A 13,195-nucleotide genomic window follows, 5' to 3' on the forward strand; every position below is an offset into this window, starting at 1 on the left:
TAAGAGACATAGATATGGTCCTGGAAGTTGAAAATGGCATCCATAAAATCCAGAGAGCGCTTCAATTGCACTGTTGGGGTACCATCGTGAAATTTTGGACCCACAAAAGAATCAGAGATGAAGCTCTCATCTCCTGTCATGGCTGCCATCTTGACTTTGTGGGAATTGTATCCTAGATATCCTCTGACGATAACTTATTTCCAAGTTTGGTTAGGACACATATCGGGGCTAAAGTTTTGCACGTTTGTGCATTGTTATCTTCCCTAGCCTACTATACTGTAAAATGAGAAGGTTGCTATTCAAGAAAAGAGAATGGGAAATAATTTGATATGACTTCGCAGCTTCTGGTTACTGGAGTCTTAGGGGAGATATGATTTAGGATAGTTGGCTTTATGGGTTAGGGGTTGCCCAGGAGGGTGCATTTATGGTCTGGGAAATTGGTGGTGTGCAGGAGGGGGAAAAAAACACATTTTGGTCTTTTCATTGTCTGAGCTGTTCGACCTTGCCCTTTGACCTTCAATAATTTACAAAGGGCCCCAATTTCTTCCTGAGTTGGAAGCTTTTGTGAAGACAGCTGGCCCCCATCTGGTCTATGCAAAGAAACAATTAACAAATGGTGGCAGAATAAAATGTCTACAGAAATAATGTGGCATAATCCTGCTGTGGGCAGCTTTTTTCTTTTTAAAAGTATTTTGTGGATATTATAGTTTCCTCTATTTTTTATTTAATTGATGGGATTTTTTAAAAAAAAAATACCAATTTATATTGATTAATTATTACTTTATAAGTCCCCCCCCTTTCTGGGTACTGTTTATATGTACTATTTTGGCACTAATGCAATCACTTTTAGAACATTCCTATTTTCTTGGCATATTTTTCTAGAAAACAGCTTCGTTTTCCAATGAATGTTGATTGGGTAATGGAAGAAGTCTTGTCCTGCCCTCATGTTTCTCACTTGCTTTAATTTATTCAATTTGTTTTGGCACCAATCCTCACCTCTGTATGCACTGATTTGTAAATAAATGCATATTTCCTCTTTCTGCAAATTATGTAAAAGGTTTTTGGTTCAGACCCATTGTTCTTTAAAAAAAACAACCCTAAGCTAAATCTGGGTCTTTATTGACATAATATTTAATTACCCAATAAATTGATGGAAGTTATTTGGTTTAAACTGCTCTGCCTTTGTTTTTTGGGATTTTTTTTTTCTGTGTATATATTAAGTTCATGTTGCTTAAAGGTACAGATTTTATTTTTCCTTTTCATTTGCTGTATAAAAACAAAACCAAAAAAAAAAAAGCATTATCCCAGCAGGTTGCTGTCTCTCATTTTGTTGAAGCAATATGAAGAATTTTTTTTATTATCCTTTCAATTAAAAAAAATAATGAAAATATACTTTTTTTGTGTTGTAATTCTTCTCAATCGTCTATTGAACAGGGGTGTCTGGGCTGGGGAATATCAAATGTATGCTGACCAGTAATCATGCCTCTCGGTCCCTCTCAACTTTGAATGTAGTGGTTGCTATTTCTTTCTTTTCTAATTTGCCATGGGGGAGGGGTTCCCCTCTCTAACACAGAAAGAGAGAGAGAAAGAAAGAAAAAGAAAAATAAGAAAAACGAATAGGGGAAATTTAAAATGCTATGACATGAAGCAAACTGTTTTAGTGGGCAAATTCACATCATAGACTGCACTATGAGCAGAATAACAGAATTGGAAGGGGCCTTGGAGGTCTTCTAGTCCCACCCCTTGTCGTCCAGTCTCTCTTTGAAAGCGCTTGTCAAATTAGGTTTGTACACCAGGTGAGCTGGTGATTCAGTGTGCTATGAACTCAGCCACTAAATTGTTTTGTGATGGTTTGAGGGGCAAGTCACTAAATCTTATATTTGCCATTTCCTGGAAAATCCCCTTGGGTGGGAAACATGGCATTTTCAGTTCTGATTATTAAATTTTGCCTCCACTTTTAGCAGTGCCTCTGTTTTGTTAATATGAAACTGTTACTGCTCCTGTGGCATCAGAGAGAGGGAGGGAGGGAGGGAGACTGGACTTTGCCTGGCTCTGAAACTAAGCAGGATCTGACCTTGCAGGAAGCTGGGCTAGAAAGTAAATAAATAAATTCCAGGAGGAGGCAGAGGCCAACCACGTCTGTTTTGCTGCCAAAAAAACTGCACTTGTTCATTAAATCCCATTTTTGGTGACAGCTTCCTTGCCAGCAGTTCAGCTATGGACTAACGACAGATTAACTTCATCCAGTTTTGCTCACCATGACATAAAAAAAAATGTTGGGACTCTAGAAAGAGGGCAGAGAAGAGCACCTTCTCTTCCCCTGCCATTCCCACAAAGCCACGCACACAAAGCCACACCATGCCCACAGAACCGGTAGTAAAAAGTTTTGAATCCCACCACTGGATAGGACCCATTGTTCATGACTGTCAAGATCTTTTTTGATCCTGAACTTGCCTTCTTTGGTGTTAGCTATTCCTGCTAGCTTAATGTCATCTGAAAAATCGTCGAGTTCCCATTTTATCCCCTCATCTGAATCATTTACGAAGATATTGAAGAGGACGGGGCCTAAGACAGAACCTTGTGCCCCCCCCCCTCCACTGCTTACTTCCCTGCATGTAGCTTAGCACCATTAAGGACTATTTGTTGAGTATAGTTTGTCAGCCTGTTACAAATCCTTCTGGTGGTGATGCTGTCTCTCCCACATGTTTCTAGTTTACCAAAGAGGAGGTTGCAGTCTACTTTGTCAAATGCCTTGATGAAAGTGCAGAGAAGAGCAACAAAGATGATTAGGGGACTGGAGGCTAAAGCATATGAAGAACGGTTGCAGGAACTGGGTAGGTCTAATTTAATAGAAAGAAGGACTAGGGGAGACATGATAGCAGTCTTCCAATATCTCAGGAGTTGCCACAAAGAAGAGGGAGTCAAACTATTCTCCAAAGCATCTAAATGCAGGACAAGAAGCAATGGGTGGAAACTAATCAAGGAGAGAAGCAACCTAGAACTAAGGAGAAACTTTCTGACAGTGAGGACAATTAACCAATGTAACTTCTTCCCTCCAGAAGTTGTGGGTGCTCCAGTACTGGAGGATTTTAAAGAAAAGTCTGGACAGCCATTTGTTGGGAATGGTATAGGGGTTGAGCTTCCCCATTGCCTTTGCTTATCAGAAGGTCACAAAATGGGATCACATGAACTGTCATAAATACCTGCCAGTTGCCAAGTATGTGAACTTTGATCACATGACCGTGGGGAGGCGGCAATAGTTGTAAATGTGAAAAAACAGTCATAAATCAACTGTTTTCTGAATGAACTGTTTTATGTCGAGAACTACCTGTAAGTTTCATCTAGCTCAGCAGTGTTCAGTGTGAGTCTGAAATTTCATGGGGCTCGGAACCCTCCAGAACATGTTGCCAAAAAACTCTTTGTAAAATGGTAAACTTTTGGCGGCCTGGTTTCCTGCTTTTTAACTGAGCGGACGAAGGGTTTAAAGAGCAACCAGTGAGTTAAACTGATAGGTCTATTTAATCGGTAAAAATAATTTTATCCAAAACAAGGCAAAGCAGAGCAAAACTTCAAGCCTCTATCTAAAGAAGTTAATTATTTCACAGCTCTCTTTCAAGCATTCCTTGGCTGCTAAATAAAATATTTAAACAAATATATGTGTTTAGAAAACACTTGGCTAAATTTTCCTAACCCATTCCGTAAGTGGGACTTTAGTTTGGCCAAAGCATCTCACAATCCCTAAAGAAAAGTAAACCAGGACTAGCAAAATTCCCTTAAGAACAATTATCCAAGATGAGCTGGTGACTACAGACCCAATGCAACCCAAACCTAGTAGTGATACCAATGATGGTGAACCTATGACATGTGGGCCAGAAGTGGCATGTAGAGCCAGCGTCTCCTGTTGTTCTTTTGGGTTCCAGTGCATGCATGCGTGCTGGCCAGCTGGTATTCACATGCACATGCATGCCAGAAACTGGAAGATCAGCTGGCATATGTGCACTGGAAACTGGAAGCACAGCTTCCCGGTGCATACATGCATGCTGGGGAGCTGCTCTTCCAGTTTCTGGCATTCACTCCCCAGCGCGCTCCCATTTCGGCACTCAGTGCTGAAAAGGTTCGCCAACACTATATTACACAATGCCTAAGTGCCTAGCTAATTGAACTGTGAGAGTGCAGGATTATTTGCTGAACACAACATTACCCTTTTAATTGCTGATCTTGTCTGCTCTAAGCAATTGGTGTCTCCATTTGTGGCTTTTTGATAACATCCCTTCTGGGATGTCGTTTGCAATATTGCCCAACATTCTCCAAGTGTGAATTTTGCAGCACCCATCTGCAGCTAATAAAGTCTGGCTCTTTTTGAAGTTTTAGCTTAAAACTTCACCTTAAAACTTCAAAAAGAGCCAAACTTGGCTACAGGTAATTCTTGACTTACAACAGTTAACTTAGTCGCCGTTCAAAGTTTCGACGGAATTGAAAAAAGTGACTTATGACTGTTTTTCACACTTACGGCCATGTAGCATCCCCATGGTGACATGATCAAAACTTAGACATGTGGGAGCTGATTCACATTTATGACAATTGCAGTGTCCCGGGGTCATGTGATCCCTTTTTGTGACCTAACATTAAGGTTAACCTAACAACGCTGTGGCTAACTTAACAACTGCAGTGATTCACTTAACAAATGTGGCAAGAAAAGTTGTACAATGGGGCAAAACTCACTTCACAAATTTCTCACTTAGCAACATAAAATGTTGGGCTCAATTCTGGTCGTAAGTGGAGGACTACCTCTATTCGCTGCAGAAGGGATGTTGTCAAAAAGCCACAAGCGAAGACATCGAGTGCTTAGAGAAGAGAAGATCAGCAATAAAAAGGATGATATTATGTTTAGCAAATAATCCCGCACTCTGTTCAATTAGTTAGGCACTCAGGAACTGTATAATGCAGTGTTTCTCAGCCTTGTCAGCTATAAGATATGTGGATTTAAAAATATGTGGCTGGCTGGGGAATTCTGGGAAACCCAACTATCTTTTTTGCCAAAAAACACTGATATAATGCTTAGATTTCCGTGTAGCCTGAAGAAAAGATAAAGATCCCATTTGCAAAAGGAGAAAGCAGGCAGAAGTGGCATGGTGAGGATGCAGGCCTAGCAAGTTTTCAGATTTTCTCTTGCTGTGGTTTGGGCTCTTATATCTGTGTTATACAATTCCAGAACATTGTTAGACAGCAGCAAAAAGATAGAGGAAAAAATTGAGGTTTTTTTTTTGCAGTGCAGATGTGGTCTGGACACATTTGTGCCCAAAGGTGTATCTGTTTGGAGGCTAATGAGGTACAAGGCCACCCCTTTAGACCCCCACTTACAATTACTAGCCATCACCTCTAAATAAATGCAAGCCTTAGGAGAAGAATTGGGCATAATAGTAGATGCTAAAATTATCTGGGAAAAGAACAATCACCTTGGGCAACGTAGTCGTCTCAGCCTGGAAGATCATTTTTCAGCTCTCAAAGGGCCCAGCTGTGTTATTTGATGGTTTTTATTATGGATTCGCTTTGGGCAAAGAGGGAAGTGTTCAGAGTCGCACACAATTCCTGCTTCCTCGGTGTTCTGACAAGAAGGATGATGCTTCTTGAAAGCAACCCAGCGGCTGAAAATATTCTGGGTGGCCCAGCCTGGGAACAACCTGCCTGCACCCTTGTCAACAAAGCTTTCTTTTTCTTCATCATCTTTTTTTTTTTAAGAGTCTAAAACTTCCTGGTGCCTTCAGACAATTCACAGAACGGCAGCATTCAGGTCTTGTGAGATTGATGGCACATAGAAACTCGTAGGTGGCCCGCCAAATACACAGCTCCTCAAGTTTATTCCCAGCCTGAAGGAGGGAGGGGGAGAAGACACCCCTCCCCACTTCTCCTGAGATTAAATTCCAGCCTGCTTTTTCCTAAAGGCAAACTGAACACATTTGTTGTAGGGAGGCAATGGCCCACATCTCATTTTAAATGCCAAGCAGAACCAGATTTGGCAGCCTGCAAAAGGACAAGAAGGAGCGGAGGTTGCCACCTGATTTCACACCCTGGAAGAGTGGTGGTCAGTTGGTCACTGTGTCCAAAGTTATTCCAGGAAGCGAAACAGGCACGTTTGCCTGTGGCTCTGCACGATTGGATCTGAAATGAACCATTTTCCGCTTTTATTTATTACATTTATATGCTGCCCATCTCACTATCCAAAGCAATTAGGGGTAGGGTTTTTTTGAGGGCTACTCTTGCTAAGGTGCTGAGTTATTTTGATATTTTATTTATTATACTCTTTAGTTTATATTTTATTTAGCTTTACTTTACTTTTATTATTTTTTTACATTACATCAATCTGCCCTCTCTTTGTTTTGCTTTCCAAGAAACTAAATCTTGAGTTTTCAGGGTTGTAGAATATAATAGAATAGTGTTGGAAGGGACCTTGGAGGTGATCTAGTCCAGCCCCCTGCTCAAGCAGGAGAATCTGTATCACTTCAGACAAGTGACTGCCCAGTCTCTTTTCTTAAAAACCTCCAGTGATGGAGTGAATAGTTTCTAGAAGCAAGTTGTTCCACTGGTTGTCGCTGTCAGGACGTTGCTCCTTAATTCCATGTTGCTTTTCCCCCTTCAATAGTTTCCATCCATTGTTTCTTGCCTTGTCTTCTGATGCTTTGGAAAACAATTTGACACCTTCTTCTTTGTGGCAACCTCTCAAATACTGGAATACTGCTATCATGTTTCTTCTTTTCTCTAGACTAGCCAAACTTAAATCCTGCAGGCATTCTTCATGTTTTAGTCTCCAGGCCTTTGATTATCTTAGTTGTTTTTCTTTACACTTTTTCCAAGGTCTCAACATCTTTTTTGTAGTATGGTGACCAAAACTGTATGTAGTATTCTAGGGGTAGTCTTACCAAGGCTTTATAAAATGGTATTAATACTTCAGGTGATTTTGGTTCTGTGTCTCTGTTTATACAACCCTAACTAATTGTATTAGCTTTTTTGGCTTCTGCTGCACACTGCTGGCTCATATTCAGGCTATCATCCACTAGGATTCCAAGGTCTCTCTCACAGTTAGTTTTTGAGTCAGGTCTCACCTAATCTGTACTTACACCTTTGATTTGTCCTGCCTAATGTAAAACTTTGCTTTTCTCCACATTAAAATTCATTTTGTTGTATAGGGCCCATTGTTCAAATCTATCAAGATCTTTTTGAATCTTGTCTTCTGGGGAATCGGTTGGATTGTCTGCATCTCCTCAAGATTGCTCACTGCATCTTAGAAGGCAATAAAAAGGCCCTAGTGATGCTTCCTCAGCTTTCTTTGTTTAAATTAAGCCCAAGTGCCAGGCACAAGGAATCAGGAAAGCAGTTCAAATGAATATAAAGGTTTATTGCAAGCTCTCCGCAAGAATCTGAACTGCTAGCGGTCAAGGCAAATCGACAGTAGATAAGAATCAACGGAATTCAAGGTTTCTTATGGACTGAAGTTTTCTTGTGGGGGCAAAGGGATTCGAGACTGATGATGCATTTGACCCCTCCCTCAAACTGTTTTTATATCTGCCTGTCCAACAATCTAAGTAGCTGCACAATTGATGCAAAATAAATAACACATATGCAATAGCTCAAAGTCCACCTTCTGCAAGAGAGAAGTCCTCAGAGGATGGGCACCAACACGAGTTCAAAAGCTTGGAAGAGTAAACCTCTGGTCCCAGCGATTGACCCAGATTGGATCGTGCAACATTATATGGGGCATGTATATTCGCCTTCATTCGTGTACAGGTAGTGCTCAGTTTATGAGCCCAGAAGTAGAACTTATGACCTGGACTTAAAAAAAAAGCTGATGTCTGCTCCCCTGTGGTCACATGACTTGACTTTGGGCATTTGGCAACTAGTCAGCATTTATGCCATTTCGGCACCCTGCAGTCACATGACTGTGATTCATGATGCTTTTGCTGGAAACTGACATTTACTTCCAGTTTCTTGGAAACACGGGTCCATAGCAAATAATGCCTTTACTTAATGACCACAGGACTCACTTAATGACTACTTCATTTGCTTAATGACTGCCACAGAAAAACCTTGTAAAATTGAGTCTGGTCACGTGGTTTTAAAGGAAAGGTTCAAAACTAGAATAGAACAGCATCTGTGCAAATAACATTTAAATGTGTAGTAAATAGGATACTACTAGATAGTCCTGAACTTATGACCATAATTGGGAATAGATTTTACAATACTAAAAAAGGCGGATGTTGAGTTATGCTCGATTCTATGACTTTTTTTTTGACATGGTTGTTAAATGAATCACTGTGGCTAAGTGAAACATGTGGTCATTAAGCAAATCTGACTTCCCCTGCTCACTTTGCTTGTTGGAAGCTGGCTGAGAAGGTTGCAAATGGGGGAATCGCATGACCCCAGAATGTTGCAGTTGTCATAAACACGCCTGCTGCCAAGCATCCAAATTTTGATCAAATGATTGTGTGGATGCTGCAACAGTTGTGTGAGGACTGCTCAGTATCACTTTTATGTAACTGAATGTTCGCTAAATGAACGGTTGCAAAACAAAGTCTACTACCCTGTACTCTACCTATATTCAATTATAAAATAATTAATGAACTGTGTTGCAAAATAAGGCAACTTTGTCTGGCTGGCCTGGAGATAACTTTAGAACTTCTGTGTCAAGCAGGTAGTAAAGTAATACAGGAGCCGTATTAGGCACACCTCAGAGCCTTAACTCGTTCTTGCCTCCAATATGTCTTTCTTTGCTTTAAGTTTCCATAGGAACAGGTCCTATTTGCTTGAGCGTTGCCCTGGTAATGTGCTGGCCAACTCCCAGCTGAACTGTAGCCACGCCCAACCTTCTGCAGCAGAGTTTGTTGGAAAACCCTGTCCAAAGAAATCCCTTCTTCTTTGAGGGTCTGTCGCAAGGGAAAAGTCTGTGTGTATGTGTGTGTGTGTGTGTGTGTGTGTCAATCTATTCTCCAAAGCACCACAGGAAGCAATGGATGGAAACTAACCAAGAAGGCAAGCAACTTACAAGTGAGAAGTTTCCTGAAAGTGAGAAGAATTAAACAGTGGAACAGAAGTTTCCCTATATAAGTTGTGGGTGCTCCATCAACTGGCGGTTTTTAAAGAGACTGGACAGCCATCTGTCTGAAATGGTGGTTTCCAGTTGAGCAGGGGGTTGGACCAGAAGACCTTCAAGGTGATGTCCTGCTCTGCACCAGATAAAGGAAGAGCCGGCCTTGTCCACTGGTAGGTTGAATGTGCTGGAGTAAGACAATGAAACAGAACCACCTGAATAGATTGAAAGCTATGGTTCCTTGGGGAATACAAGTGCCATGGGTACAAAATAATTGTCCCAGAAGGGCTCTGTTGTGAAGATTTTGATGGATGTAAACCTCCTTTCCTACATTCAGGGAATGGTAGGAATTTTTATATACTCATGTTAGTGGGTTCCTTGGATGGCTCAGGTGTGGCCTAAGGTTGCCTTCAGATGATGATAGAGATGGGGAGTCAACTGGACCAAGGTGTTCTCACTGGTTTCTGTGGGTGCTAAGAGACCTGATCTTCAGAAGGCATCACCTCAAACTGTTCAAGCAGGATGCTAAACCATCAATTCAGAACAATATCAGTTTAATGTTATACGTGAACTAAACCGTTAAGCCATGATGGTGGCACAGAGAACTATTTAAAACAAGTTAGAAATCATCTGGACCCAGCCAATGTATAATTCATTTGTACAACAAGCACACAGATCTCTTCCATAAATTACTAGTAGTCCTTGACTTACAACCACAACTAAGCCCAACATTTACGTTGCTATGTGAGACATTTTTGCCCCATTTTGCAACTTTTCTTGCCATAGTTTTGAAGTGAATCACTGCTGTTGTTAAGTTAGTAACACAGACGTTAAGTGAATCTGGCTTCTCCATTGACTTTACTTGTCAGCAAGTCACAAAAGGTGATCCCTTGACCCTGAGACAATGCAACCGTCATAAATACGTGTCAGTTGTCAAGCATCTGAATCTTGATCACGTGACCATGGGTCTGCAGCAACCACCACAAGTGTGAAAACCAACCGTAATTTTTTTCAGTACTGTTGTAACTTTGAATGGTCACTAAATGAACTGTTGTTGTATGTTGAGGACTATTCCTTCATTGGACGAAAGCTGCAGGGGTTCAACCCATCCTTAGCCTTTCGGTGGGTGAATGGATTCTCTCTCCCATTACTCCTGTCTCTAATAAATACGGTAACTGATGGCGAAGAATCTCAGTCTGGAGAAAATTCAGCAGGAACATTTCATTGAGCCTCATCAATCTGCACTGCTTCTATTTTAAAAAAAAGATCCAGTCTGAAATGTCCCGAAGATATCCTTTGGAAGTAAATATTTTGAATAGCAACAACATGTTTGACTATGAAGAGTTGTCACATCATTTCAAGCATGGGATCTGGAATGAAATTTGGAAGCAATGCTGTGATGAATCATTAGTAACCCAGTTCTAAGATTTCTCCAGTACATCACAAATGAAGAAAATGCACTGCTGTAGCATGTAATCATGTGAAGCACTGTTTCAAATGAAGAGCTATATTAATATTTGTTTTGATCTAATTTTAGCAGACCACATTTTTTGTGCAGTGAAGTGACACCACCACCTTGTGGACACAAAAAGAAATTGCAGCCTAGTCTCATAGATGTTAAATCTTTATTCAGAATCTGTAGTGAGGTCTATGTGAAATGAGAGAAACACACACAACCAAAAAATCTGAAACTGAACTGGAACATATGTGTTATTTTGCTGAATTGCTTATCAAGAAGCCACTTTGACAATTAAGGTAATTTAAATAATGCAAATAATACGTCTTTATTGTTGAGTGTCCATGTTGATGTTGAAGTATGTAAACCTGCACATTTTAAGGTTTAAATGCCATTTGAGCTTTTTCCAAAATTTCCTCTTTAATTTTTGGATAATCTGGGTATCCCTTCAAAACCTTTAAGAAGGAAAAATAATAATTAATTTTTAATAGTAAAAAACAATAATAAGCATTTACAATTAATGTACCAAATTACCGTATTTTTCAAACTATAAGACGCACTGGAGTATAAGATGCACCATGATTTTGAAGAGACCCTGGAGGAATATTTGTCCGCCCTCAGGACACTCCGCTCAAGTGCCAGGCGGTCAACTGGAGCCACTGAGGGTCCGGATGCTCCAGCGACCCCTGGCTGAGGGACACCATCTCCTGAGGGATCCTCCAGGCCTGGCTACCGAGAGACCGGAGGTCGCCAAACCAAGGCCACTGGGGCCAATGTGGGGCAACCATTATTACCTCCGCCCCCTCCTGCAATATCTTCTGTATTACCCTGGGAATCAAAGGCAAAGGCGGGAAGGCATGAAGAAGACCCTGAGGCCATTGGCAGCGGAGAGCATCCACCCCCTCCGCGTACTACGATGGGAACTGGAATAGAACCTCAGGAGCTGAGTGTTGAGAGGGGTGGCAAACAGGTCAACTTCCGGGTGGCCAGAAAGGTCCACAATGGCCCGAAAGATTGCTGGCTGTGGTTGCCACTCCGAATTGTCCACCTCAGTCCGGCTGAGCCAGTTGGCCCTGACATTGTCTACCCCTGCTATGTGCTCCACCATTATAGATAGTAGGTTCCTTTCAGCCCAAAGGCTCAGTCTTTTGGCCTCTAGCATGAGGGACTTCGATCTGGTCCCTCCCTGTCTGTTTATATGAGCCTTGGTGGTTACGTTGTTCATTAGGACCAGAATATGCCTGCCAGTGACAGAATGGTGAAATTGTTTGAGAGCCAGGCGGACCGCCCTGAGTTCCAACCAATTTATGTTATGAGCTAGTTCCACCTGGCTCCATTGTCCATCTGCATGTGTAGATGTGCTCCCCAGCCAAAGAGACTGGCATCCATAATGACCGTTACACAGTCCGGAGTCCTGAAGAATTCCCCCTTGGTGACCATATTAAGGATTGGGATACCTTTGCTGGTAGAATGACTTTGATCTGGGAGCAGCTCATGAGCCTTCGCTGAAATGGTAAAAGAAACCACTGAAGGTCTCTGGTATGCAGGCGCACCCAAGGGACAATGCCAATGGCAGACACCATGGTACCTTAATAGCTTGGACAATGTAGCTAGGGGCACCCTTCGCTCCCTGCTCACCTGGGAAGCTAGCTCCTTAAGATTTGTTGCCTCTCAGGGGACAGAAAGACTGTGCCGGACACTGCATCTATCAAGGCCCCTAGGTGAATCAACCGTGTGGTTGTTTGCAGATGGCTTTTAGCCAGATTGACAGAGAACCCATGTTCTCAAGGTCAACATGGTAATGTCTCTTAGGGCACCATCCACAGAAGACGATTGCAATAAAAGGTCATCTAAATAGCATTGGAGTCATATAGGCACCGGTTTTAGGTACGCTGCCAATGCCGCCATCACCTTTGTGAAGACTCGGGGCACAGATGACAACTCAAAGGGTAAAGCTCGACACTGGCAATAGTGCCCTAAGTAGCAAAACCTGAGATACTGCTGGTGTTCAGGAGCTATGGGTACATGCAGATAGGCCTCCGTAAGGTCTATGGAGGTGAGGAAATCTCCCTTGTCTTAAACCCTCTAGGATAGAATGCAGTGAATGCATCTTGAACCTCTGATAACGTACAAATCGATTTAATCGCTTCAGGTCAAGAATGGCTCTCCAGCCTCCCAAGGCTTTTGGGATTACAAAAGGAATGGAATAATAACCCTGACCCTGTTGTTCAGGAGGCACCAGTTGGATGGCCCTAATATCCAATAGGTGTTGAATGGCCTCCTCCATAGACTTTGGAGTGGCCACCATGTCAGCCTCAAAAGCCTGTTCCTCAAAGATAATCTCAGCCGAGATGCCCTGAGGTTGCACCAATGGCCCCGATGGCTTGTCCCCGAACTTTGCTGAGGCCTTTTGAAAAGCAAGAACTTAAACAATGATGGCTCAAACAAAACAGAGAAAGAGGGCTTAGAAGGAGGTAAACCTTCGTCCTCAGAAAGGTTCTGTTCTCTGATCTCACCCTCCTCTTAGTCAGAATCATTATCTTCCTGTGATGAGGCAGGAGAGGTTGGAAGAACTTCCTCCTGACCGCTCTGCCCCCAAGGAGCTGTAGTTTGAGGTACCCCTATTGGCTGATTTTGAGGCTGTTGGAAAGCCGCAG

The 13,195-nt window shown here is 42.1% G+C and overlaps 1 protein-coding gene across 1 annotated transcript in view; it reads right to left on the reverse strand.

The window, feature by feature from the left end:
- Positions 1–10,915: 10,915 nt before the first annotated feature.
- TTC21A (tetratricopeptide repeat domain 21A) overlaps positions 10,916–13,195 on the reverse strand; it is a 58,432-nt gene continuing 56,152 nt past the window's right edge. The window contains exon 29 of the mRNA XM_032237513.1: positions 10,916–10,993. Within this exon, the coding sequence (XP_032093404.1) occupies positions 10,916–10,993 (78 nt within the window). The remainder of the gene's footprint in view (positions 10,994–13,195) is intronic.

This window comes from Thamnophis elegans, chromosome Z (assembly GCF_009769535.1).
Source record: "Thamnophis elegans isolate rThaEle1 chromosome Z, rThaEle1.pri, whole genome shotgun sequence".
Taxonomy (NCBI): domain Eukaryota; kingdom Metazoa; phylum Chordata; class Lepidosauria; order Squamata; family Colubridae; genus Thamnophis; species Thamnophis elegans.